This window comes from Canis aureus, chromosome 5 (assembly GCF_053574225.1).
Source record: "Canis aureus isolate CA01 chromosome 5, VMU_Caureus_v.1.0, whole genome shotgun sequence".
Lineage (NCBI taxonomy): Eukaryota > Metazoa > Chordata > Mammalia > Carnivora > Canidae > Canis > Canis aureus.
This window is the reverse complement of record NC_135615.1, coordinates 85,263,449-85,289,802: the sequence shown is the minus strand read 5'-3', so window position 1 is coordinate 85,289,802 and position 26,354 is coordinate 85,263,449. Positions and strand designations below refer to the sequence as shown.

The 26,354-nt window shown below is 62.9% G+C and overlaps 3 protein-coding genes across 18 annotated transcripts in view; 2 read left to right on the top strand and 1 right to left on the bottom strand.

Moving 5' to 3' along the window:
* Positions 1-12,704, top strand: part of C5H1orf167 (chromosome 5 C1orf167 homolog) — a 31,138-nt gene extending 18,434 nt beyond the window's left edge. For 3 of the 11 annotated variants that reach the window (XM_077899617.1, XM_077899618.1, XM_077899616.1), the window contains exons 7-20: positions 368-510; positions 924-1,110; positions 3,279-3,454; positions 3,924-4,110; positions 5,307-5,522; positions 5,778-5,934; positions 6,052-6,206; positions 6,561-6,769; positions 7,624-7,768; positions 8,218-8,607; positions 9,125-9,344; positions 10,905-11,167; positions 11,933-12,043; positions 12,557-12,704. In XM_077899617.1, coding sequence (XP_077755743.1) covers positions 368-510; positions 924-1,110; positions 3,279-3,454; positions 3,924-4,110; positions 5,307-5,522; positions 5,778-5,934; positions 6,052-6,206; positions 6,561-6,769; positions 7,624-7,768; positions 8,218-8,607; positions 9,125-9,344; positions 10,905-11,167; positions 11,933-11,936 — 2,452 coding nt within the window. In that variant the 3' untranslated portion in view covers positions 11,937-12,043; positions 12,557-12,704. Of the gene's footprint in view, positions 1-367; positions 511-923; positions 1,111-3,278; positions 3,455-3,923; positions 4,111-5,306; positions 5,523-5,777; positions 5,935-6,051; positions 6,207-6,560; positions 6,770-7,053; positions 7,445-7,623; positions 7,769-8,217; positions 8,608-8,778; positions 9,345-9,735; positions 9,967-10,023; positions 10,573-10,904; positions 11,168-11,932; positions 12,044-12,556 lie in introns of those variants that run through there. The other 8 variants (XM_077899621.1, XM_077899619.1, XM_077899620.1 and 5 more) reach the window with 8 other exon arrangements.
* Positions 12,705-12,709: 5 nt separating this feature from the next.
* Positions 12,710-26,270, bottom strand: MTHFR (methylenetetrahydrofolate reductase). Of its 6 annotated transcripts, XM_077899636.1 has the most exons (13): positions 23,886-24,024; positions 23,107-23,220; positions 22,870-23,011; positions 22,088-22,267; positions 21,225-21,335; positions 18,596-18,789; positions 17,652-17,902; positions 17,238-17,372; positions 16,845-17,025; positions 16,391-16,573; positions 15,351-15,452; positions 14,439-14,558; positions 12,710-14,193 (listed from the first exon to the last, which is right to left on the bottom strand). In XM_077899636.1, the coding sequence occupies exons 2-13, from the start codon at positions 23,194-23,196 to the stop codon at positions 13,978-13,980; spliced, it is 1,905 nt and encodes a 634-aa protein (XP_077755762.1). In that variant the 5' UTR covers positions 23,197-23,220; positions 23,886-24,024; the 3' UTR covers positions 12,710-13,977. The 6 variants fall into 6 exon arrangements, with proteins under 6 accessions (XP_077755762.1, XP_077755758.1, XP_077755760.1 ...); XM_077899632.1 differs by lacking the exons at positions 22,870-23,011; positions 23,107-23,220 and adding an exon at positions 26,169-26,270 and having other exon boundaries at positions 22,088-22,326; positions 23,886-24,137; XM_077899634.1 differs by lacking the exons at positions 22,870-23,011; positions 23,107-23,220 and adding an exon at positions 26,169-26,229 and having other exon boundaries at positions 22,088-22,326; positions 23,886-24,134.
* CLCN6 (chloride voltage-gated channel 6) overlaps positions 24,791-26,354 on the top strand; it is a 34,828-nt gene continuing 33,264 nt past the window's right edge. Inside the window, exons 1-2 of the mRNA XM_077899629.1 lie at positions 24,791-24,998; positions 25,250-25,565. Coding sequence (XP_077755755.1) covers positions 25,515-25,565 — 51 coding nt within the window. The 5' untranslated portion in view covers positions 24,791-24,998; positions 25,250-25,514. The remainder of the gene's footprint in view (positions 24,999-25,249; positions 25,566-26,354) is intronic.

Sequence of the window (26,354 nt, the reverse complement as noted above, 5' to 3'; positions counted from 1 at the left end):
CATGCTGAAATAAGCAGATAGTGCACATCTCTGGGGCAGTGAAATTCAAGGTGACTCTTCCCCCCTCCATTTGCTGGGTCTTCCACTACGGCAAAGTGTGGTGTTTGTTCTTATTTGTAAATCGAAACCCACGTAGCTAAGACGATCATTCAAATACCAATGGTTTGTACGTGTTTGCTGTAAGAGTCCAAAAGGCGTTGGAAGAGAATGAAGCAAGAGCAGGCCCGCGGCCCTCCCTCCGTCACTCAGATAATCGGGGAGGAGACGGAGCATCTGGGGGAGAACGGGGTGGGGAGCGGCGGCTCAGGGCACCTCTGCACCTGTCCGGCGCCGGGTGGCCAGGTTGGGACTGTGCGTTGTCCCTCAGCCCGGCCCGCGGCGGCATCGGTTTCTCTCCGGGCAACTTCCCTCGCGGTCCAGGGAGTCAGAGGGAGGAGGCGGCAGCCTGGCCGGGACCAGATGGAGGCGATGGGGGAGCGCAGATGCTGCAGGCCTTAGGACACCTGGCCGGTGAGCCGTGGGCCCCCGGAAGCGGGGGGTGCGGGGTGGGGACCCGAGCACCCACACCGGGCAGGGCACGGGCTCCCGAGCGAGTGTTCCCTGAGCATCTACTCGGTCCGCTTCCCAGACACGATCTCATTTGAGCCTCGTGGGACCTGGGCAGGGCTTTGTGCCCGTTCACGGACGGGGAGGGGAGGCACAGAGAAGTGACTGGCTTGAGGACACACGGGATGGGCGCACGTCCTGCCTCAGTGTGCCGCTGAGGGTAGTACAGCCCCAGCGGAAGCTTGAGTGAACCGGAAGATCTCTCAGACATCACTCACTCACGGAGAAACTGAGGCCCGGAGACAGGGAATGACATAGCCTCCTCCTGTCCTGGGCCTCCCTACTCTCTCTTCTCGCTCTCTCTCCTCGCTCTACAGTCTTCCTCCTGTGGTGCCACCAGAAGAAATGGGCCAGGAAGGACAGGGGGGCCCAGAGAGAGAACCCCCGGGTCCCACCGAGGACGCAGGGGATGGGGAGACCCCCCGAAGCCTGGCGCTCTCATGCTGTAGATGCACCCAGGGCGGCCTCGCCGGACACTCAGCCGCGGAGAGCCTGGCTTGGCAGGTAGGGAGACGTGGAGAACGTGAGACTGGGGACCCTTCCTTGAGGCAGGGGGCGAGGTGCAGCTGGAGCAACCCTTTGAGGCAGCTCTGGACTCCTGGTGTCAAGAAAGGATGATAAAGACCAACCACGAGAGGCTCCTGAGTCTGAGAAACAGGGTTACAGAAGGGGAGGAGGACGGGGGTGGGGTGGGGTGACTGGGTGACAGGCACGAGGAGGGCACGTGACGGGCTGAGCACTGGTGTCATACATAGGCTGGCAAATTGAATTTATTTTTTTTATATTTTTTTTTAATTTTTTTTTATTTATTTATGATAGTCACAGAGAGAGAGAGAGGCGCAGAGACACAGGCAGAGGGAGAAGCAGGCGCCATGCACTGGGAGCCCGATGTGGGATTCGATCCCGGGTCCCCAGGATCGCGCCCTGGGCCAAAGGCAGGCGCCAAACCGCTGCGCCACCCAGGGATCCCCTGGCAAATTGAATTTAAATAAAAAATATATTTTTTAGAAAGAAACGATGATAAGAATAAGAAATGAAAACACCTGCTGTTTACTGAGAGCCCAAGATGCCACCCAGAGCCTGGGGTTTGGTCCCAAGCAAAGCTGGGTGCCCCCGCCCCCCTCCTGGAAGCGTGGCGGTCACACAGGGTGCGGGCCAGTCCCGCCCGAGTCACGTGTTGGGAAGGGAGAGAGCGCAGATCTGTAAGACGGCTTTTCCTGTGTTGTTTTATGATGAGACATTTATAACTTACACAAAAGCAGAGAGAATAGATGCTGACCCCGTGTCCCCATTACCGAGCTGCAGTAAAGTCACCTCCTGGGAACACCTGGGTGGCACAGTCGGTTAAGCATCTGACTCTTGGTTCCAACTCAGGTAGTGACCTCAGGGCCCGTGGGGAGTGACCCCAGGGTCCACAGGGAGTGACCTCAGTATCCTCGGGGAGTGACCCCAGGGCCTGCGAGATCGAGCCCTGACTCAGGCTCCTTGCTCTGTCTGCTTGAGAGTCTCTCCTTTGCCCTCAGCCCCTCCCTCTCATGCTCTCTCTCTCTCTCTCTTTCTCTCTCTCTCTCTCTCCTAAAATGAATTTAAAAAATCTTAAAAAGAGGGCAGCCCGGGTGGCTCAGGGGTTGAGCGCCTGCCTTTGGCCCAGGGTGTGACCCTGGAGACCCGGGATCGAGTCCCACGTCGGGCTCCCTGCATGGAGCCTGCTTCTCCCTCTGCCTGTGTCTCTGCCAGTCTCTCTCTCTGTCTAATGAATAAATAAATGAAATCTTTAAAAAAAAAAAAAAACTTTAAAAAAATCTTAAAAAGAGAAAAAAAAAGTAAAGACAATCACCTCCTGAAAAGCTTGTTTCATGTGCCCCACCTGCTTCCACCTACGTTGTCTGAAGCAGGGCCCCCTTCGTACCGCTGCGCCTGTAGATACTTCTAGAGCGTCTTTGTAGTAGGGACTCCCCACAAGGCACATGGAGCCGTGGTCACACCTCAGAGTGAACGTTCGTGCCCGAACACCGAGAAATCTGTGGCCAGCCCGGGTGCAGCTGCTCCCGGCGTGCACATCCCGCTGTAGTTCGTGTGAACCCGGATCGGGACGGGTTCCCCCGCTAACGGCGGCGGACGAGTCGCCACGGTCTGTCTGAGCTGCGGGGTCCCCTCCGGTTCTGGTCTTTGCCGCCTGTCAGGGGAGGAAACCGGGTTGCTGGTCCCATAGGATCCCCCGGGGCCTGCGTCCCGCTGACGGCACCCCGGCGGTTTCCGGGGAGAACTCCGGGCGGAGGACGCCGAGCCGCTGAGGGCTCCGCCGGGACCCGAGGGTGACTGCTTGGGCCCGCGACGCCTGTGACGCGGGAGCTCAGGGAGCCCGGAGGACGCCGCCCGGCAGTCCGGGTGCAGAGGAGGCGACATTCTGTCCCCAGCAAGGAGGCGGCCGCTGGGGGTTCTCAGCAGGGCCGTGAGCGCCCGCACCTGGGATTTGAGAAACATCAGTGTGAGGCCAGGGTGGACGCGGGCGTCCAGGCCCGGGGGCACCCACGCTGTCCCGACAGCTGCCCCATTTACGTATGACAAACAGGTTCAGAGGGCCAAGTGGCTTGTCCAAGGCCTCCACGGCGGCACGGGGCAGGTGGCTGTCGCTGCCGTCATCACGTACCAGCACCTCCCTGGCTCTCCAGGTGCTTTGGGGCCTGGCACCGGTTCACACAACGAGGGGCCGGGTTCCGGGAGCGGCTGGCCCACCGCCGGGCACACACCCTCAGGCTGTGTCTGCAGCAGTGGCTACGGATGAGGCGGCTCCGGGCCTCCGATGGAGCCAAGGTGACCCAGCTGTCCCTCTGCCGGCAGAAGGCAGGTGAGCAAGCCAGTGGCACGCCGAGGAGCTCCCTTCCCCTCCCACCCCTGCCAGCAGTGTCCCCAAAGCTCCCTCTGGGATGGTTTGAATTCTTGTGATGAGATGGAACCCGGAGCACTCGGGGGTGCGGTGTGTCGGCCCCGAGGGTCCAGGAGGTGCCCTGGGAGTGGCAGGCTTGCAGGGCCGCCTCCTCACTCCCAGTCATGGGCTTCTCTAGGCCAGAGACTTCCTTCCGTCTCCCGGCAGGAGGGGGGTGGCCTCTGCTCTCAGGAAGCTCTTGGTTGGGGTGGAGGGATAATGCGCATCCCTTGTCCCCCAGATCCGACAGGGGAAGGTGGGATCTTTGAGGTGTCTTGGAGGGGAGGGTTCGGAGGCAGTGGGGTGGGGCAGTGCCTGGGAGTGGGATCCTAAGGGGGGTGAGGCAGGGTCACTGGGGACCTGGCTGGTTCACCCTCTGACTGCTTCTCAGGGAGCGCGACTCTCTGCGGTGCAGCCCCTGGGGTGGCCCCAGCCCGTGGCCTGGGAGTGGTGGCTCAGGTCCAGGCGCCGGCCCAGGAGCAGGGCCGGGGCTCCCTGCAGGAAGCCTGCCGGAGACTGGCCCTCCAGCGGGCGCTGCTGCTCTGGAGGACGCGGCTGTCCCAGCGCCGGAGGCCTGAGTAGGTGTCCACGAGCCTGGGACCCGGGGTGCGGACGGGGCGGGCCGTGGGCAGAGCTCAGCGCTGGGAAGAGCATCCCTCCGGGAACAGGCCAGGTCCCACCCTCCCCGGTGGCTCCTGCGTGGGTTGTGGTGCCCGGCAGGTGCGGGGCTGGGGGAGGTGGCCTGGGGCCTGGGACGCGATGGAGCAGAGGGCCGCCGGGGCCACACGCACGGGCCTCTACCGGCTGCGGGAACCTGGCCGCGCGGGAAGCCTGTGTGCCTCCCGCCGCCACCCAGCGCCCGGCAAGTGTCCGCAAGTTAGCGGCTCAGCGTAGACCCTGCAGGCGAGTGTAGACGCCCCGGTGGCCTCACCGCGCAGCCAGGCTGACTGAGGCTCAGCGTGGAGCAGCTCGCTCCAAATCACACTGCGAATTGGGGCAAGAAGGTCCCGGTGCTTTTCCACAGTCGTGCTGGGATTGAGTCCAGGTGGCTGTGGGTGAGGGGGGCAGGGGGCAGGGGAGCAGGGGGCCGCTGCGCTGATGGGACACAAGTGGAACGTTTGCCAGCAGGTAAAGGCCAATAATTCCCTCGGGGAAAGTCACCACCAGGGCACCTGGGGGCTCACAGGTTTAAGCGTCCCCTCTCAGCTCAGGTCACCTGCCCACAGCCCTGGGGCCCCGCATCGGGCTCCCTGCTCAGGGAGGAGCCTGCTTCTCCCTCTCCCTCTGCCCCTCCCACCCTTGTGCTCTGTGTCTCACTCTCAAAACAATAAAATAATAAAATAAAATAAAATAAAATAAATAAAATAAAATCTTTTATTTTTAAAAGATTTTATTTACTTATGCATGAGAGAGACAGACAGAGAGAGAGAGGCAGAGACACAGGCAGAGGGAGAAGCAAGCTCCATGCACGGAGCTCGATGTGGGACTCGATCCCGGGACCCCAGAGTCACGCCCTGAGCCGAAGGCGGCGCTAAACCGCTGAGCCACCCAGGCTGCCCAAAATAAAATCTTTTTAAAGAAATTTAAAAAGGAAGCCACATACCTAGCATCCATCATGCCACACCCCCTTGGTCCACTTGGACCCTCGTCTGTTTTGATGAAAGCCCCAGAACTCCCGGGAGGGTCGGTGAGCTCACGTGATCCCTGGGAATGTAGCTCTCCCTCCTCAGTGTGCTCCCGCCCCGGCCTCGGGGAACTGTCCCTGTCCACCCAGGACACAGCTGGGGCTGCCCTGCGACCTCAACGACGTACTTGGGTCCCACGTCTTCCGCTGTTTGCCGTTTGGGGAACTGACCTCCCGCAGGCCTGTTTCCCCATCTTTACACCCGAGCAGAGGCAGAGCACCGACGTGGCTTCCCCCTGAGTCTGGGGTCCTCGGGCCTGGGGCCCAGCTCCACCTCCCCTCGGGAGCCTGGCTCCGATCGGCCAGGTGAGGCAGGCACTGGTGGGAGTCCCTGCGGGAGCTCTGGAAAAGTGAGGAAGCCCAGGTTAAGCTTGAGTGGGGGGGACCCCAAGGGGCACGGGTGCATCTCGGCCACCAGTCGTCCCGTGTGCGGCCAACACGGTGTGGGTGAGGTGGCCCTTCCAGAGCAGGGCGCTGGCAGAGGCCCGGCTGGGGGCCCCGCGTGGCAGCCCGTCCGCCGGGGCGAGGCTGGGCCGCAGGACACCCCTGCTCCTTCCCCAGCATCTCCGACCGGGCCTTGCGGCAGCTTCAACACATCCTGAGCGGGGGGCACCTGACGGCGCGGGGTCTGAGCGCCTCGGCCCCGGAGCTCCTGGGCAGCCTCCCGGGAGGGGAGCCCTGGCTGGGCAGCCGCCCACTTCGAAGCTCGCCGCAGCAGGTGAGGGGCAGGCAGGGGAGGGGCAGGCAGGGGACGGGCAGGGGCGGTAGGGGCAGGCGGGGGGCCGTGGTGGGGCAGCGCAGGGCCGGGGGTGCAGGACTCCATCCCTCTTCCCAGGCCTTCAGGGCGCCCGCCCCCTTGGAGACGCTCGGGCTGAGCTTTCGGTGGGCATCTGGGCAGCGGCGGAAGGGGCGGTGCCTTCGGCTCTGGCAGGTGCGGGCCCGGCAGTCCCGGGGTGCGGCCAGGTGGTGCCTGCGCACTCTCCAGAGGCGGTAGGGACCCTCCCCGCGTGGGCGAGCCGCCGTGGTCACCCTGCCTCCCAGCCCCCTTCCCGCCCACCCTGACCTTCACAGCAGCCTCTGTTCGGGTCTGTACCCCACAGGGCCCCCACGTCACCCCCCAGGCCGTTGGTACCCAGACTCAGGTCTCCGACACCTCTTGCCCCCCGGCCTGCCCTGTGGGGGCGAGGGGCTCCGGGGTGAGAGCTCCTCCCGGGGGCCCGCTGAGTCACCCCTTGCGCCACGCTTACCCCCAGCTTTGCCCCTCGCGGGCTAGAGCTCCCGGGGAGCAGGGGGGTGTGGGCCCAGGGTGGCCGAGCCTCCTCAGGTGGGTGCTCCCCTTCCTAGCGTCCTGCTCGGCTGGAGCCGCTGGGCCTCAGCCCAAGGGGCCCAGAGAGAGCTGGCCGTCGGCTGGGCCCGGGGCCGGTGCGGCCGGGCTGCGCTGCGCTGGTGGCGGCGGCGGCTGGCGCAGCGGCTGGAGGTGGAGCAGCGGGTCCGGGCTCGGGGTCGCGCGCTGGCTCGAGGCGCCCTGCAGCGCTGGCGCACCTGCTGGCAGAGTGAGCCTGGGCCTGGGCGCTGGCAGGGTGAGCTGGGCGGAGGGTGGGGGGACCTCCGCAGGGGCAGGGCGCGCCAGGACGGGGCGGGACGGAGCAGAAGCGGGGCGGGACACTGCCCGTGCGGTCCCGGCCGTGAGGACCTTACGCAGCCTACAGAACCTCCCTGAGGCTCAGCTTACTCATCTGTAAGATGGGGATCGTGCTGCACGCGCCTCATAGGGTGATTGTAGGGCGTCCATGCCACCATCCATGCCACCATCCATGCCACCCATCTTGGCTCACAGCCCAGCTCCTAGCGCGTGTGCCTGTCACCAGCATCATCTTCATCCTCATCCTCCTCACCCTCACCTGGCCTTCAGGAGCCCTGGGCCCGAGCCCGAGCTCTGAGTTATGGTGCCCTCAAAGCCCCGCGTGGGAGGTGGGGAATCGCTGGGGGCCGTGTTAGAGGCTTCCCACTACACCAACACATCGGATCAGTGAGCTGGCAGGCGAGGACCTCGTTGTTCTGGAAAGTTCCTATCCTCGTTCTCTGGGGACAGCTGCTTCTCCAGCCCATCACTGCCCAGTGAAGCTGACCCAGTGTTGTCAGACCTAGTTTTCAAAAAAAAAGCTGGAAATCTAGATTTTTGTGCAAATTCTCCTGATTCGTAAACATTTCCAAGAAATTAAAAACAATGAGCGGGGTTGGCCCGGTCATCACAGGACACTTGTAACCGAAGCGATTAAACCCAGATGGTTGGGGGGCTTCCTCTGTCCCCTACTTGTGGCTGAGGAGGGGCCCCCAGTTACCCCGGGCCGAGCGGCGAGGCTGGGATGGATGCCTGGGGGGCATCTCAGCATCTCTCTGGCCACAGGGCAGCAGTTCCTGCATGGAAAGTACCAGAGGTGGGTGCAGGTCCACCGCCAGGGCTTGAGGAGGTCGATGTTCCAGCGCTGGCGGCGGGCAGCAGCTCGTCGGAGACGCCCAGGGGCCCCGCCGGAGCAGCTTCTACTGCACAGGTGGGTGGGCCTGGGGGTAGGGGGGTGAGGGTCATCCCCAATCTGGAAAAAGCAGAGAGAGAGCCCAGGGGACCTCAGGACGGAGCCCCAGGGCCATGACCGCCGACCTTCCATGACCTGCTTCGTTGGAGTGGTGGGGGTGGCAATCCTTCAACCCCACCTGGTGCCCCGGGGAGCCCTGCGCCTCCGACTCCTGGGCCGACCTCCGGCCCCAGACTGGGCTTGCGAGGGGAGACCAGGCCGGCCGCCCCTGCCGAGGCCCGCAGAGCCAGCGCCTGGACCCGATACACACCGGCTCGGGCGTTCTCCATGCGGGTCATGCATTCTTCAGGGGGGCGTGTGTGCCAAGCCACGTAGAACCTATGGTACTCTGCAGGGGATTTGCGGGTGCGATTTTGAAGAAATGTGACTTTTGCATCTGAGGCCCCTCCTCTGTCCCTGTTTTGCAGCCACTCCCCGGCCTGGTGTGCAGTCATGAGAGACACAGGGGCACTCCCAACCACAGGAGCCTTTCGGGGTGGCCCGGGAGAGGCCCGCGGGGCGGTGTGGGCCGTGTGGCAGGGTGCCCGAGCAGCCGAAGCCTGGGCACGGGAGCGGCGTGTGGCCCGGGCCTCCGTGGGCCGCTGGAGGAAGCGCGTGCAGGAGCGCTGGGCAGACAGACAGCTCTGGAGGGCCCAGGCCCAGCAGGCCTTTGCGGCGTGGCGCACGGCTCTGGGCCAGCGCTGCAGGGTCCGCCAGCTGGCAGAAGAGAGAGCCACCCTGTGCCAGGCACCGCACGCACGGGAGTCCCGCCTGCACCGGGGCAGCCGAGCCCAGGCCGCCCGGAAGCTGAGCACCAGGTGGGTGCCCGTGGCCCGAGGGCAGCCCCACTGTGCCCCCAGCTGAGGCTGCTTCTGAGGCCTTGAGCTCTCTCTGGCTGGTGCCAGGGCTCAGGAGGCTGGGGTCAAAGGGGCGCGATCCCAGGCCCTGCAGCTGGTCCCAGGGCCACATTCCAGACCTGCACTTTCCAGCAGTGCGACTCCTCTCTGAGCAAGTCTCTAGAGGCCAGAGGACGATGAGAGGCCTGCCTTACAGAGATGAGGCCTGCGAGCACTCAGCTTGGGGGTCAGACACACGGCAGATGCGCCGTAAACTGTCCTGGCGAGGGAGGGCGAGGCCAAGTATGGCAGCAGGACCGCACACCGTCTGTCCCCTCAACAGGATGCTTGTCCCCCTGGCGTGATGTGCTGCTGCTCCCGGGCCTGTTCTCACCAGATTCCCCAGAGAAGGGATGGGGGCAGGAGCGCAGGGGCAGCCAGGCAGGGCTCCCGAGAGCCCAGCACAGATGCGGGCTCCTCCCTCCCTCCCTCCTCCCAGGGGCCTGGGGGCCTGGGCCCAGGCGGCAGTGAAGGGCCGTATCCAGCGAGCCGCCGTCACCCAGTTCCCCCAGGCTGGGTCCAGAGGCCTCCTGTGGACCCACAGGGCCCTGCACTTGGAGCCGCAGGCAGAGACCCAGGAGGCCCTTGCGGGGGACCCAGGGGTAGCCAACGAGGGGTGCCTCCCAGCGCTGCCGGACACTCCAGCCCCGCGGAAGCAGGTGAGGCAGCCTAGGTCGGGTGCCAGGTCCCCAAATGACCCGAGGGTGGGTGGCCTCAGAATCAGCTTGCCTAGGCTGATGGTGGCAAGTGGCTGGACACTCATCCGTGGGGCCCAGTGGCCTTGAGGGCAGCCTAGGACAGCCTGCTGGCTCTGGAGGACTGCCATCCCTGGGCCCATCAGCAAACACGTACTGAGCACTACTGAGTGCCAGCACAGCACAGGTCTGCCACGGAGATGAGTGCTGGGGTCATAGGCTACTAGGGCAACAGACAACCTGAACTCATATAGGGAGTCCTGGTGCAGCCTAGGGGCAGGCCCAGGGGGCAGGAGCAGCTGCTTGCCAAGTCCTTTTTATTCCTTATTGGAAAAATTAAATATGCTCACCACAGGAACATTGGGAAATATAATGGAAGGTTTCTTTCGTAACCCCGTCTCCCCAAAGACAACCACCCGCCGCCGCTCTCTGGACCACGAGCAGTTAGTTCTGGGGCGCCTGCCTGGCTGACCCAGTCGGTGGAGCATGTTAACTCTTGCTCTCGGGGTTGTGAGCTCGAGCCCCACACTGGGTGTGGAGAGTACTTAAAAGTAAAAATCCTTTTAAAAGAAGAAGAAGAAAAAAAGCAGCAGCAGTTAGTTTTGACACCCGCAAATGGTGACAAGAGCTTGGTGGCAAACAGGGCTGAGGCCACAACGAAAGCCAGGCACAAGAAGGGACACCGCAGAGCAGTGTAGCGACCGTCCTTGGGGGACACGCAGCCCCGGAGTTACTGGCAGGCCACGCGGCGTTCCTGAGCATGAGCTGGAATCACTCAGAATCCTGTTTCCGAATGTGAGGAGGCATAGAGTAGTAGATTCTAGAACGGCTCTAAGAAAAAAGAGGACATTGTGTTTTGGTGTTTTGGTCTCATTTATTGAGAGTCGGGGTGCACGGATGCACACGCGTGCGCCCGGGCGGGAGGCGCAGAGAGCGAGGCAGGAATCCCAAGCCGCCTCGGGCCTGAGCACAGAGCCCAGCGCGGGGCGCGATCCCACAACCCCGACACCGCGACCTGAGCCCAAATGGAGAGTCGGACGCTTCACAGGCTGAGCCACCCCGGCGCCCTGCGTTGTTGTTGTTGTTTTTAATGGAGGTGCAAGGGACGAGCTCGGGCCGTTTGCAGAACCCACATACTCGCACACGGGGCCCGGCAACAGCCGATTCCGGGGGCTCGGCATTTTACTCCCAGGTCTGTGTCGTGAGACAAGTTCACTTTTGGGGTCTGTTTAAGGATGTTAGCGTCGCATCATCAGCCGAGGCAGGCGGGCTCCCGGGCGCTGGGGGGGGCGAGGCCCGCTGACCCGCTGCAGGCCCCACGCGCGGCAGGTGCACGCGCACCCGCACCCGCACCCGCACCCGCACCGGCCGGCGGCGGCCTCGTCGGGGCAGCGGGGGCAGCGGGGGCAGCGGGGGCAGCGGGGGCAGCGGGGCCGCGGCCTGGGGGCGGGGCCGAGGCGGGGCGGCGGGGCGGCGGGGCGGGGAGGCGGGCCCGGGCTCAGGCAACCGCCCGCTGCTCCCCAGACCCCCCGCCTCGGCACGCGGCGCGGCCCCGCCCGGAGCATCGGCGGACGGGAGCGGACACCGGCGACCCGCGCGCGGAGTAAGGAGACCGACCCCGGCCCCGGCCCCGGCCCGCCGTCCTCTGCACTGGGCTCTGTCACCCTCTCTCCAGGCGGCGGCGACCAGCCCCCGGCCCGCCGGGCCCTCCGCGGAGGGCGGCCCGCAGGACCCCCAGCGGCCTCGGGCTCCCAGGTCCTGGGCGACGCCGCGGGGAGGCGGCTGGGGTAAGCGCGGCTGCGCGTGCGCGTGCGCGGGCCGGCGGGGGCGGGGCCTGCTGGGGGCGGGGCCTGAGCCAGGGCGGAGCTCTAACCGGGCCGGGGGCGGGGCCCTAACCGGGCCAGGTCGAGGCGGGGGCGGGGCCTGCTGGGGGCGGGGCCTGAGCCAGGGCGGAGCTCTAACCGAGGCGGGGGCGGGGCCCTAACCGGGCCAGGTCGAGGCGGGGGCGGGGCCGTCTCCGGCCCGCGCTCCTTCCCGGAGGACCCGGGGATCCCTGGCTCCGGCCCTCCTCCGGGGCCTGGGGGTCCTGACGCTCTCGGCTATCGGGGTGCACGCCGGGGCCTCCCCCCGCCAGGAGGAAATACGGGCAGCGCTGGCGCCACGAGGCGTTGCTTCGCCGGCTCCAGGGCTCGGAGCGGGCCAGGCGCCTGGCAGCGACATGGCAGCGCTGGGTAGATGCTCAGGGCGGGGAGCGGCTGGCACGGACGCTGGTGAGTGGGGGCAGCCCCTCCCCGGCCTCCGGCTGATGCCGCAGCTCCTCTCGTCCTCAGCCCTAACCCCAAGGAATGAGGTCTCTCAAAGCACCTTGGTCTCTGTATGGACCAAGTCTGAAAACTTGGGGTCGGGCGCAGGCATCTGCATGAACACACCTCAGGGACGCCACCCCCTCCACCCCACCCCCACCCCCGCCCGGGCCCCTTCACAGCCCCTCCGTCCTGAGGCTGCAGAGGGCCGGGGGCAGCAGTGGGCCCGCTCACCACCCACCCCCACAGCTGAGGCGGTGGCACCTGAAGTGGGCCTGGCGTGTGTGGCGGCGGCGGGTCCTGCAGCTGCAGGTGGCTCAGCGATTACAGCAACAAGAAGGTGGCTGGGTCCTTTCCCAGGTACGGAGGGTGTCCCCCTCTCCTACCCCCACCCCCGCAGCAGCTCTTCCCAAACCAGCACCAGACCTGGTCATATCTGAGCTGGGGGCCCTCCCTGTCACCACCCCCAGGGCCCCTCCATTTTCAGGGGAAGGGGGCAGGCCCATTACAGAAAACACCGCTTGGATCCTGATTTAGCTGGTGATCACGTGCTCAGCCCAGTCCTACCTGGCCACTTGGTGTGGGAACGAGGCTTGGCTACAGCACGGCTACCACTCACACTAGCCCATGGGTGCAAGTCCCTGAGTGCCCCCTCCCTTATCTGCCCCACTCTGGGCATAGCTTCCCAGGTCCGGATCTGTTCTGAGCCTGTGCATCTGGCCTGGGGCAGAGCCGGCTGGCTGGCTGGGGTGGACGGAGGGGTCTCCTCTTCCCTCTGGGCACAGGAGGAGCTGGGCACAGGTGTTGGCCTGGCAAATACAGTGGGCCCAGGAGGGAGCCAAATAGCCTTTCCTTCCTCCTCCCTGATTCCAGGCCTTTGAGAAGTGGTGCCAGCACCTGGCAGCCAGGGGCCAGAAGAGAGGGGCCACCAGCAGCCTGATAACCGCAGGCCTCAGGAGCCCTGGGAGCAGCTGCAAGATGCCCGAGCCCATGTGTGCGGTGGACTTGGGGCGGAGCAGGGGACCCAGCTGCAGCTGTGACTTGTTCCCATGGAAAGAAAAACAACACTGAGCCCAGCCTCCCGAAGGAGGAAACCATGCCCCACCCGTCTGGGGAGTGCAGGCTCAGGCCACCAGGCACTCATCGCACAGCCTGGTGACAGGGGACTGCTCTCTGAGCTCTGAAGGACAATAAAACACCCTCCTTACTCCTAGCTGCTTCCCTTGCTCCGTCTCTTCTAAATACTGCCCCCCGCGCCCCCCTTGGTCACCCTGGGGAGAAGTGAAGAGGGTACACCCGCGCCTGCGCCTGCGCCTGCCTCTTCTGCCATCAGGCTGCTCCTTGGACAGCTACCCCCCACCCCCCCACCACCTGCTGAGCTAGCGAAGAGCAGCAGGCAGGGAGGCTCGAGGGCTGACTCCCAGGGAGCAGCGCCGGGCAGAGCGTCAGGAACAGGGTGAGCACAGGGGAGGACGCGGCTGGTACTAAGAGGTCCCACCTAATAAGAAAAAATAAGCCTGAAGAAAGAAGTTCTGCTCAGAGTCTTATCTTGGCCCTGACAGGAACAGGCAGGGAATCCGTCCGTGGCTGGGGGCTTGGGGGCGGGGGGGGGGAAGGTATAAAGGCTCAGAGGCCTTCATCCTCTCTGGGGCACCTTCCCTCCTGAGCCACCGGAATACAGAAACTGTTCCTGCGAAGAGCAGCACGGTAGGAAGGTGAAAGCCCAGCTGGCTCTCGGGCAGATGGGGCGGGGATTTCTCGCGCTGACGGGCTTAAGCCAAGGCCTGTCCGGAGGCCCGGCCCGCGGCCTGTGCAAGCAGGTGGGCAGGACAGCGCTCTGCCCCTCCAGTCACAGGTAGAAGGGCCGGCGGCCCCCGCCTCGGAGGCCAGCGGGCGGCCCTTCGTGACGGCGTGTGCACCGGGAGCGCAAGGCCACCGGCAGCCCCAGGCCAGCATCTCCCCGGGGCTGCTCTGGTTCCAGGGCCCAGTGGGCAACACCCCGCCTCTCCCCCTCGCGGAGGACGCTGTTCTACCCGCGTGGTCCTCGCCAGCAGGGAGAGGCTCCTCACCGAAGAGCACAGGTCTCGGCGGAGCAAGGACACCAGGCTCCCATGTGGGGCCGACTCCGGTCCGGCCCGAGCCCGGAAGCCTCACACGGTCTAGCTGCTGTCACATGAGGAGTGGAGGCCAGGGCTCGGGAGAAATGGAGGGGAGGGGTCCCCCAGAAAACCAGGACTGGGGAGAAGGAAGGCAGGACACGGGTGGCCTCGAGCCAAGGACACCGGGGTGCGGGCTCATACAGCCTCTGCCTCTCGCTCTGGTGAGGGCCCCTTGAGAAGTTCAAACGTGTCTTCCACCACTTGCCACAGGCAGTTGTCCAGCGGAAACTCATTGTCCACCAGGTTGACCAGGAAGTAGTTGTCGTGGATGTACTGGATGATCATGCGGGACGGGGACTCCTCCTCATACAGCTTGCCCCACTGCTCGATCCACAGGGCGAAGGCTTCATCCTGCCCCCGAGCAGACACGCAGGCAAGGTGAACGAGGCTGCCCTTGGGGCAGGGCTCCATGCTCAGCGCCCCAGGGCCTCCCCGCTGCTCAGCAGGCCATTTCCAGGAATAGAACAAGGCGAGCTGCCAAAGCCGCCTCCCATCCTCCACCGCAGGAATCCACCCGGAGTCCAGTCAGGGCCCAGCCAGGAAGGCGGAGCCACCGGCCCCGGGGTGGCCCCGACGACACCTTCCCGCCCCCTTACCTTCCAGAACATGAAGCTGACAGGGTCTACCACCGTAGGCTGGATGATCTCCCGCCCCGGGAAGATGCCCCAAGTGACCGCATTGGGCTGCAGCTCAGGCGCATTGGTGATGTTTTCACCCTGAGGGCAGGAGGGGGTCAGAGCACACCTGGGCGCTGCCACTGCAGCCCCCTCACTGCCTGGACCCGCTCACCAGCTTCAGTTGCCCTCCTCGCTCTGCAGCTCCGTGAAAGCCCAGGGGCTGCCCATTTCCTTCCTCCCCCATGTGCCCCAAGCTCCACACCCCCCACGCCTGCTGGCTCCTGCTGGCTGCCCTCGGGTCTGCCCAGCCAGGCCTCTCTCTGCCACTCAGCCTGCCGCAGGGCCTCTGATTCCAGTCCTCCCTGGCGCTCTTTCCCCACCGCCATCCACCGCCTAGTCACCACTGCTGGGAAAGGCTCCCTCTCGCCTTCAGGGGAAAACCCAGACGCCCAGCAGGACAGTCAATCCCAAGTCAGCCTTCCTCTGAACCCACTCGGCATGTCCCCACAGGCCGTGCAGACAATGCATTCACACACCCCTGCTCTTTCCCTGTGACGCCCTCTGTCCTCAAAGATTCCAGCCACAGGGGACCCATCAAGCCTTCCCTGGCCTCCCAGGTTAGACGTCCCGTCCCTGGGTCCCCAGCATCCTCTAATGAACCTTACTGTTGAGAGTGCAACTGGATTGGTAATTACCCGCTGACTGGGCCCCCTCACTACACTGGGGGCTCTGAGCCGGGGCAGGGGCCTGGCTCTGGGTACGTGTACCCATTTCCACCACGCTGGCCAGGGCCAGGTGCTCAGCACTCACTGAGGAGAGCAGGACACGCGGTGCCTGCGGCCTGGGACCCTGGGCCACGGAGCGCCGTCTAAGCCCCGGGAGCCGGCCTACCTTCACGTCCACGATGTGGTAATTAACCCGGAGCTCATACTTCTTCAGCACCTGCAGAAGCGCCCCCACCGTCTCGCGGGACGTGAAGAACTCCAAGTAGGCCTGTGGGACAAGGACAGGCACCGCCCCATCAACCCCAGTCCCTGCACGCCCGGACCCTAGACCCTTGCCCTCCGACCGTCCTGGGGAGGCGCCCGGCAGACAAGCATGGCAGGACTTGACACACTGGGACTGGTGTGGCCACGTGGATAGATCAGGAGCTCAGAGCGGGTGAATACAAGCAGAGGGGAGGGAGCAGCTATGTGAGGTTTCTGTCTGGACAGGCCTGAGGGACACCTGTGCCACCCTTCCAACCAGGGAAGGCTCCTGGGAGAAGCCCCTTTGGAAGCCGGACAGGAGGCCCCGTTTGGTAAGTGGAGACCCGGGAGAGAGGCCTGACACATCCCATCCTCCCCACTCGCTGGAGGCCAACACGGACACCAAGGGCTTCTCGGGGCACCCACTGCCTGTCAGGGAGTAGGCTGCGTTAAACTGCAGGGGGAGCGCACTGATCCCCGTTTCACAGATGTGGAAACTAAGTTCAGAGAGGCTGAGCAACTTGGCTGTGCTGAAGGTAAGCAGCAGAGCTGGTCCTCAAAGCCAGGCCTTTCAAACTCAAGCCCACAGGCTGCGATTCTAGAATGTAATCTTAACTCTAGCAGCCCCAGGAGAAAGGTGCCAACTCAGGACACCAGTAACGGCTCCAGTAGGTGAATGCTTCCTGCGTTCCTCCCACCTGCTAAGCATGTGCTTTGTCATGTTTTGGCCCCAGAACAGGATGTGACCTAAACTCATTTTACAGAAGAGCCAGCTGAAGCTCAGAGCGGGCAAGCGACCTGCATCCCCAGGGCTGCGGGACTCAAAGCGTGGGCTCCTGGCCGCTCTGATCTTCTGCCCCTTAGAATGAAGAGACCCCAGGGAGGAAGGCTTCTCTGTCCCCATCTCTAGGGAACCCCTGGGTGCCGGTGGAGGTGGGGCAGCCCTGTGGGTCCCTGCCGCACCTTCTGGAAGACATAGCCCCCGCTGGGGCCCCAGCCCACGATGGGGTCAGAGGATGGTTTCCCGTTGATGTTGGGCTGGGAGTTGATGGTGAGGATGCCCTGCCGGTTCACTCGCAGCAGCTCCTCCTTCATCAGGCTGGTCTCGGCCGCCAAGGGCTCGTCATTCCAGGGCAGGCAAGTCACCTGGGAGAGAGGACAGGCTGAAGCTGCGATCACACAGGGCATCCTAGGCTCCTCCCTCTCGAGGGCTCTGCCTACAACTACGTCAGCCCTTCTAGGCACCCTAGGTGGGATCTTCCCAGCTCACCCTTCCCTCTGTCGAGGTGTCACATTCAAGCAGAAGGAGGGGAGGCCTGAGTGAGCAGGAGCACTGAGAGCCACGGCCCTGAGGTCGGGCCCACAGGGAGAAAGGGCAGGGGAGTATAACCGAGGAGCCCACCCCAGCATCACTCACCTTGTAGCCGTGCTGGTTGGGCTCTCCCGAGAGGTAGCGGGCAAAGACTTCAAAGACGCTTTCTTCACTGGTCAGCTCCTCCCCCCACATCTTCAGTAGCTCCTCCCTCGGGGACTTGCTCTTCAGGTAGAAGAGGTAGTAGTCCTTCAGCTCCCCGAAGGCTGGAGAGGAGGAGTTGCCCCTGGCAGAGGAGGTGCCCAGAGGGCAAGGCACACTCCTGACCTGGGGCTCCTGACAGAGGGACGGTTGCACCCACCCACTTAGGGGACATTCCTGTGAATCCTATCCCAGGCTGCTCCCCAAAAAGCACATAAATAAGCAGGCAAACTCCCTCCGTCTCCACCCCAAGCAACAGAATACCCTTGCAACGGGCTGCCACCAGCAGGTGCTCACCAGCGGCCATTGGGGAACTCATCCCACTCTTGTGTACGGTAGATGTAACTCTTTGGTCTGGAGGCCCAGAAAATGGGGCGTACATCTTCCTCCCGGCGCTTGGGGTGGGCACTGACAGCCCAGGGTAGGGGACGCCTGGGTGAGAATGGAGACAGGATGAGTAAGGGATTAGCTAGAGGAAGCAGGAGGAGTGGGGACACCACTCAGCCTGAGTTCTCTGATTAGACCCTCTGCATGGAGTTCCCACTGAGACAGAACGCAAGTGTACTGCTAGCCACGGCAGACATCTGTCTGTACCACCGTGGTGGCCAGCACTGCTACGGCGTGCTTGTTCTATGACCTCTTTTTGACTTCTCCGCCCATCTCACTTTCCTCTGTGCCTCCTGGGCCCAAATCCAGGACCACTGGCCTTACCTGGGGTCCTCGATCCACATGCCCAGGCGCTTCAGCACCTCTGTGGTGGCCATCTCGCGGTTGAGGGTGTAGAAGTGGAGGCCTGGCACCAAGCCACTGGTCAGAAGCTCCTGGCACAGGCTCACAGCCTGCTCGATGCCATAGTTACGGATCGCAGCATCATTGTCTTTGATTGGCTCAATCACATCTTTGATCTGCTGCGGTACCTCCAGCTTGGACAGTTTCACGAGCTGCCGAAGGGAGTGGTAGCCCTGTACGAGACACGGGGGGCTGTGGGGTGCCACCTCCCAGCCCATCTCTCCCCTGAAATACTTACCGCCCTTTCCATCCCCACCACGCCTCCAGGCCAACTGCAGTCTCACAGAGTGACTTGGGAAAGTCAGTCTAGATTGTAGGAGGACCCTCGCCTTGTCCTGCTGCTTCCCCTCCACAGAGTACAGCAGCTGCCACAGCATTCCTGCCCTTCCGCCCCTCGGTGTGTTTACTGATAACCTGGTGAGCATCAAGGCCAGTGGTTCCCAAGGTGCACTGATCGTCAGCACCAACTGTAAAACCTAAGAAGTGATGTGTAAGCTCCCAGGCCTCACCTCAGACCTATTAAATCAGAACCTCTAGACAGGGGATCTGGAAATCTAACTTTCAAAAAGCTTTTTCAAACAATTTTGATAACAGTCAAGTTTAGGAAACATGGATTTAACCAAGATTTAAAATGAGAGCCCTAATCCCTTTTAGTGACAGTTGTCAGCAAGCCCAACACACACTGCTGCTGTTTGGGGGGGGGGGGTGGACTAAAGGTGACCAAAATGGGGTGGCACGTTTGCAAGGACTAGAGCATCTGTCTGAAGGGAAACCTACTGAGCATCAGAGATTGGCATTTCGCCCCAGGGCCCTGGCCTGCGCTGGGACGGGGGCGAGGGGGTCCACGGCCCTCCTGGGACCCTCACCTGAATAGGAAAGATTCCGGGGAGGATGGGGCAGGTTATGCCTATCTCGCTGCAAGCCTTAACAAAGTGGAAGAATGTGTCAGCCTCAAAGAAAAGCTGGGTGATGATGAAGTCGGCTCCTGCGGATACCTTCTCCTTCAAGTACTTCAGGTCGGCCTCAAAGCTCCCTGCGTCGGGGTGGCCTTTGGGGTAACCTGCCGGCAGGGATGACAGTAGGGAGAGGCTGGCTCCCACGTGCTCAAGTGAGTGACGAAGAGACCAGAAAGCTGGGGGCCAAGAGTTCTCTGCCTCGGGGGTTCTGGACTTGGCCCTTGTAATACCGCAGCACGGGCAGGCCGAGGCAGTGAGTGGCTGAGCTCACAACGATGTGCTTCTCACTCTGGACACGACCTTTGGTGAGAGGTGGCTTAGGGCCACCCGCCCAAGAGCTGGGGGCGGGGGGTGGCACCAAACTCCCCACGCTGTCCTGCCTCAGGTCCCTGGCAAGCAGCTGGGCAGATCAGGCCTGGTCACTCTGTGGCCACAGAAAAGAGAAAATGCTGCCCTCAGCGTGGGTCGGGCGGCATCTGGGGTCCCGGGCTGGAGTCTGGGCCCTGGATTCAAAACCGGGCTCTTAATTTAACACGGAAATTACTCAGGGAGCCAAGAGACTCAGTTAGAAACCTCATTACCCAGGGGAGACCTGAAGAAAGTGGGGATGTTTCACCCGAGGGGAGAGTGGAGCGAACACCGGAACTACTTCCAAAAGCTCAGAGGTGCGTCGCGGAGGGGAAAGGGATTGACCTTCATCAGGTTCCTTCTTAGTCACAGTCTGTGTTGCTTCTGATGACAGAGGCAGGATCGGTCCCGGGGAGCTGCCTAACACTGGAAGCAGCGGCCCCACCAAGTACCAAGCTCCCGGAGCGTGCGGCACTGGCTGCGGGGTGAGCACGTGCCGGGGAGGCTGAGGACGGGGCTCCAGATCTGCCTACGTGTCGCCTCGGCTCCTAACCAGTGCCGTGAACCCCGGGGCCGCCTGCTTCCCCGAGCCTGAACTCCCGGGCAGCCGTGCTTGCAAAGGACGACAGTGGGCCTTCGTGAAGCTATGGGGGTGCGCCGGCTGCCTGGGCCTGCGCCCTGGGCAGGACCCTGAGCGGGGCTGCTGGGAGGCCAAGCTGCTTGGCTGTGATAAGGCACTTCTGTTCTGAAGAAACCCCAAGTCATCAAAAATGAATATAAAAACTCTCGTCCCAAGGGGCAGAGGGGAGGAAGGACCGAGCACCACAATTTCACTTTCAATAACGAGGCTATTTTTCCAGCAGGAGTTTCAAACACAAGGAGGCTTTAACAGCTGAACCCGTGGCTAGGAGTCCTCAACATCACCAAACAAACGTAGCATTTGCTTATAGAGTTCGCTCCGTTACTGTATTTTCTGTCTCAGCCAACGTGCTGTCTCTCCACCCCAATCGCCCTGCTTGTCTGTTTTATGACAGGCCAAGCCCCAGGTCCCCCAGCAGCTGCAAGCTCACGGCTTGGCCAGTCTCCACGCACGACCACCTAGTGCCTACTGCACCTGTGCACGTTCCCCGGTTAACTGACCAAATGGCCCGAGCAAGCAGCGAACACCTGAACAGGTGGAAATGCTGGCTCTGTTCCTAATGCCTCATCGGGGCCTCCCAGACTCCCCTGAACACCCCCGTTGACTGTGAAGAGTGGACAGGTACATGGGGGCTGGGACTAAGTTCAACGCCACCACCACCAACTCCCTTCCAGGAGGCCGCGGTGCATTCAGGTCACCTTGACATGCTACTCCAGAGCGCAGCCGTGTTTGTCTTGATATAAAAATGATGTGACTTTCCCTAAAAAATCTTGAGAAAAACTGTCACACCAAGATGATGTGTCAAATTAATCCCCGGACTTCCTGCGTCCCTGGCATGTGCTAGTCTGAGGCCCAAGCTTGGTTTGAGAAGCTGAGGCCGATCCCAGCGAGTGGAGGTAAGAGGGAAGGCCACCCACGCCTTCTAGCGGGTGAACCTGGCCTCTCGGTGGTGGCCCGTGGCACTGGAGCTGAGCCGGCCCAACGCTCCCTCCGGAGAAGCTGCAACTGACACTGAGACCTGCCAACCATCTGGACCAGGGGCCGGAAGCGGGCGTGCCCCCCAGGGGCAGGCGGCCGGTCAGGTGGAGGGAAAAGCAGATCGGGTGTGCTGGAAGCCTGGAGCACGTGTGCAGTGGACGCAGAGCTGAGGGCCTACATGGCTCCAGACAGGAGAGGGAGGCCGGCCTTTCGGACTGCTGCCCGGCCCAGTGCCATTTCCTGATAGGGGCCCGGAAATCCCCTGGTCCCACATCTGCCATCGTAACAAATACCCCTTTTGTGTTTAAAAAAGAAGAATCGGACTGGGAAGCAGGCTGGGAGCCCGAGAAGGCAGAGGGACAGAAACGTATGGGGTGACGGCAGCCGAGCCGGGAGCAGATGACCCACGGGAACAAGGGTGCTGTACGATGCACCTCTGAGGCTCCCTCCCTGGCAGGTGGCCTGGGTTACCGGGGCCTGAACTGAACGCTGGTGGGGGCCTCCTGTGCCTCTCCAGGTGTGTCCCGCCTTCCCTTCCCTGTCCCCACGGGTGGGGAAGGCCCGGCCACTCACCTGCCACACAGATGTCAAAGTAGTCCCCAAACTCGCTTCGGATGTGCCTCACCAAGTCCGCGGCATAGCTGAAGCCTCCTTCCTCCTCTTCCCACTGGTCGCCCACGGGGTCTGCGGGGGTGGTAGAGGTCACGGTCCCTGGGTCTCACCCGCGTTCCAGATGCCCTTCTTCCTCCTTGTCCTTACCCCATACCCGGTGCCCTGGGCTCCTCAGAGACGGGGCCCTGAGCTTCTCCAAGCGTGTGCCTCCTCCTCCCAGCAGGGCACTTGGCAAGGGGTGGCCGGGCAGCGGTGGCCGTCCTGTCACACACTTACTGAGCCCCGACCCCACGGGCAACGAGCTGCCAGTCTAACCAGGGGACAGCTGCTGCTCTTCAGTTAGCCGGAGCATCTGAGATCCCTGCCCTACCCAGATCTGGGTGTGTCGCACACCCGCACCCTCCCACCCTCCCGGGAGTCCTTGCAGGGAGCACGAGGCCACAGAATCCCACCCATCCAGGTCCTCTTCCCACACTCGGGTGCCTGATGACGGCAGGTGCCAGAGGCCGCAGAAGCTGCCTCAGCCCTGGGATCAGCGCCAGAACCATGCTCTTTGACTGGACCCAGAGCTGGGTACAGCCAGCAATCGATGAGGCCGTGTGGAGCCACCAGGCACCGGCCGCACTCCTGATGGAACGCCTCCTCGAGGTCTGGAGGTCGAGCAGTGGCTCCTGTGGGGTCCCCGCGGCACCCACCACCCACAATGCCCACTGACACTACTGGCAGGGAGGGAACCCTGAGCGTGCTCGGTGTGGGACCCTTCCAGGGGCAGAAGAGGCCTTCGAGGGAGCGAGGTCCCAGGGAGTAGAGTGCTTGCTCCACACCTCCCCTCAGCGCCAAGATGTTCTTCAGGCCCAGCCGCTTGGCCTTGTGCAGATAGCCTGTGATCTGCTCCCGGCTCTGACAGCAGCAGGTCATGTGCAGGATGGTCTCCAGGCCACAGTAGTTCACGGCGGTGCTGGCAATCATCATGGAGGACGTCTCCTTGTCTGAGCCAGGGTCCCCTGCCGGGTGCCAGGTCACATCTATGAAGAGGGGGCCACCTGCCCCCATCCGATCAAACCTGCAGGTAATTTCTTTCTGAAGAGGGGCTCCTGAGAGCACACGGCCCTTCACCACCTTCCCATGGGCCTGGGGAGTTAGGGAAACCTCACGCGCAGGTTGTAGTCAGACGACCTACGTTCACGTCCTGGCTTTGCTACTTATTAGCTGCCCGCTCTCGGGAAAGTAACTTAATGCGTCTGAGCCTCAGTTTCCTCATTTCAAACATGTGCCAGAGAACAGTACTTACTTTATAGTAATGACTCCAAAAATACTATGATAGACGGCTCCACATCTCTTAGAGCAGCGCTCGGTACACAGTGTGAGCTGCTATTACGATGATGATTTTTTTAAAGATTTTGAGAGAGTGAGCGAGAGATCGAGGTGGGGGGGCGGAGGGAGGAGAAGCAGACTCGCCACTGAGCAGGGAGCCTGATGTGGGGCTCGATCCCAGGACCCCAGGATCATGACCTCAGCTGAAGTCAGATGCTTAACCGACTGAGCCCCCTGCCCCCCCCCCGAACGCTGACGATGACAATGACGACGATGATCATTGCAGAGATACCTGATGTCAACAATGCAACCCTTTTGTGAGAAAGCAGCACTGCAGCCTTTCCAAAGTGCTTGCAGTTTGTTATCTTGGGTGATAAGATATTTTGATGATCAAAGGTACAGGGAATTCTCAGAGTGGCAAGCAGAGGCTCGCCCTAGGAAGAGGAAAAAGGAGGGTCAGCAGACAGGGTACTTTCCAGCCACCCTCCCCCCCACCCCGGGGTTGTGGTGCAGCAGCCAGCAATCTCACAGAACACGGCCACAGCTCCGGAACGAGACGCAAGAGCCACAGGTGCGCACACGTGCCTGTCTGACCAGCTATAACAGGGCATTTAAACATCCTCCTGCCTTTCAACTTCAAAACCTTCAGGGTGACACACGAAAGATGCAAATGATAAAATGCATAAACTTAGGAAAGATAAAAAAAGGAACCAAGGGGGCGCCTGGGTGGCTCAGTCAGTGAAGCGTCGACTTTCGGCTCAGGTCCTGGGATCGAGCCCCACATCAGGCTCCCTGCTCAGTAGAGAGTCTGCTTCTCCTTCTCCACCCCCACGTGTTCTCTCTCTGTCATTCATTCTCTCAAATAAATCTTTAAAAAAAAAAAAAAAAAGCCGGGGGGGGGGGGCCGCAACACATAATGTGCTAACAAAATTCATTCGACATTTTTAGATTCTGAGAGGCGTAAGTCAAATTCTTAAACTCGCTGAAAATGTGAAAATGTTCTCCAAGCTGCTGCTTTATGACTTCCTAAACCGTGTTCCTGTCCAGCCCCAAGTTCCGCCACAGAATGCAGTCTGAGAGAATCAACACTTTTAACCCGTTGAAGAGTGTGTCTAAAAACTCCAGATGCTCGCAGGGACTTTAACCGACAGCGGAGAAGCTGCAGCTCTAATGATCTACCCTGCTCTTTTCCACCCTCTCTGGCTGCCTTTTCCTCCCAGGTCAAAGGGTGGCTCTGCAGGAGAGCGGCCAATTTGCCTCCCCCGGGCCCCCTCATTCCGAGCCTGCTCCCTCACTACACCGACTCACCTCGAGATGAGGTTGACCGCTCCCTCAGCAGTCCGAGGAGGAAAGAACTCCAAGGAGAACCACCTGTCACCGGATTCCATCCTCCGCCTCATCTTCTCCCTGAGTCTCTCGTGGCGCTCAGGGTCCAGCCCCGGCGTGGAACATCTCGAACTATCCTTGGAGCTCTCGCTGCCGCTGCTGCTGCCCTCCGAGCGGGGAGTGGGACCGCCGTCCCCGTCCCCTCTGGGCTCCTTCACCATGGCCGGGCTCCTGCTGCAGAGAGTGGGGGCAGGAGCGTCAGAGGACCGGCAGCCAAGTCCCGGGGGGCAGGGTCAAGTGAGAGATGCGGCATTTCCACGAAGGAAGAGGGCGAGGGCCGGCGGGGGTTGGGTGGCAGTGCCCCCGGCCAGGGGATCCACCTACCACAGCTGTGCCCGTCTACGCCGCCTCACTCGAGGCTTTGCCCTCCACCGCTTCCTGGCTCCAAACCAACCAGCCCCCACCCGGCGCAGAAACACGCTCCTTCGGGCCCTGGCATCTCAGCGACAGCTACCTGATGGAGGGTGGCACTGAGAACCCGACCCTGCCGGCCTCCAGAGTCCACAGTCCTAGGCGGGAGCAGCGGACTGTGGCTGGGAGAACCCCAGGTGGTGGCTGGTCCATCTCTGCCAGCTAGGTCCCCGAGTGGGTGGGTTAGAAACGAGAGGAAACTTCCCCAGCGGGTGTGTTCATCTGCGCGGAGGGAGCAGTGACTCGGGAAGAGCCCAGAGCTAGGGCTGGGGCCCTGCGCAAGGGGGCGGGGGCAAGGCTGCCCGGCCAGAGGGAGGGCTGAGGCTCCAGTTGCAGGAGCCGGATGGAAGGAGGGGGGCGTTGACAGGGGACGGCAGGACTCGCTGGGTAGGAGGCCAGCAGACGCTCGGGGTCACCGGATTCCTTCCAAAGAAGGCAGAGCTGGGCCTTGGCCCAGCCCGCACATCTCCTGTTACTCGGAACAGCTTGCACGCAGGATGGAAGGAGCGTGGGCATGACAAAGCAGCCACGTCTCTCCCGAGTTCACGCGACTCCAAGATAGACCCTGTTGTGGGTTAGAACGCGACATTGGCTGGCTTCCGCGAGTAACCAGATTCAAATTCGGTAAGGGCACGAATTCACGTCCTCCTCGGAACAAGAGCCGTCCCGTCCGCGCCTGCCTTCCAGGCTGTTTCCCTCAGGCCACGCAGGTCGCTCACAGTAACCCCCGAGACCGCAGGGCCCCCACGCCCGAAGCCCCCCGCGTGGCAGAGGGCAGGCCCATGGCACCGCCGGCCAGTCCAGTGGGGGAAAATAAGACAAAAAATAAGTTAAAAACGCACTTTTACAAGTGTGCAAACACACTTCTTTCGTAGTGAAAAATCCATCGCGTGGGGACATGGGGCATCAGAGGGGCAACCAGGCCCAGTTCACTCCAACCGCCGCGGCTGAGCCGGTGTCCCCACCGCGTCTGGGGTCCTCCGCTGCCGAGACCTTGATGACCTTGATGACCTTCCCGCTGCTCCGCTGGCCCGAAACCCACGCAAGACACAAGTGCACACAACACAGACTTGCACGTCCAGAGTCGAGGAGCCAAGACCAGAGCGATGACACCCGAACCAGTGGTCTTCCTCCCCAGGGATGCCCGCTTCGATCCCGGCCTCAAAGTGCAGCTTCTCCGCAGGGCTGTCGGTGAGGACGGGGAGGGCACTCGGGGCGGCCGGCCGGGTCCTCCCTGGGAGCGGGGCTGGCCCACCGTCCGCTGGAACAGAGCCCGCAGCCCGGAGGGAGCGCGACCGCCCGCGGTGCACCTGCTCCTTCGCGTCCCGCCACCTGCGTCGCCGTGGGGCTGCAGGTCTCGCGTCCTCCGGTGCCCCGAGGTCCCCGGGCCCCGGCCGCACTGCGCTCTGCAGGCAGCCCTCGCCATCCCGACCGCGGCTTCGGCCCGGCAGCCCGGCGCACACCTGCGCGCAGCCCCGCGGACACCTGCGCGCAGCCCGGCGCACACCTGCGCGGCGGGGCCACGAATGGAGTCACCGGGTCACGGGGTCGAGGTGGGGGTGCAGACGGGGCCCAGGGCCGCCTCTTCCCCGGGACCCCCGCTTCCAGGCCGGGGGCTGACCCCGAGGGGCCCTTCAGGGCTGAAGCCCCGGGGGTCGCACCTGCCCCCCCGCGCCCCCACCCCGAGAGCTGATGAGCCCATCCCCTGCAGGGGCGAACCGCGCTGCAGGTGGGCGGCCCCCACTTCCCGGACGTCCCTCCCTCCTGGCGACCCCACGCCTCGCCTGCACTCACCCTCCGGACGCGGGGTGCTCAGCGCGCGCGCCCGAGCGGCGGCCAGACCTGCGGGGGGCGGGGCGCGGCGCAGGTGTCGGGTTGCCGCGGCGGGGGCGGGGCCAGACGGCGGGCGACCGGAAGCTCCCGCCCCAACATGGCGGCGCCCAGAGGCCTCGTTGGAAGCGGCCCCTCCACCGTCATGTG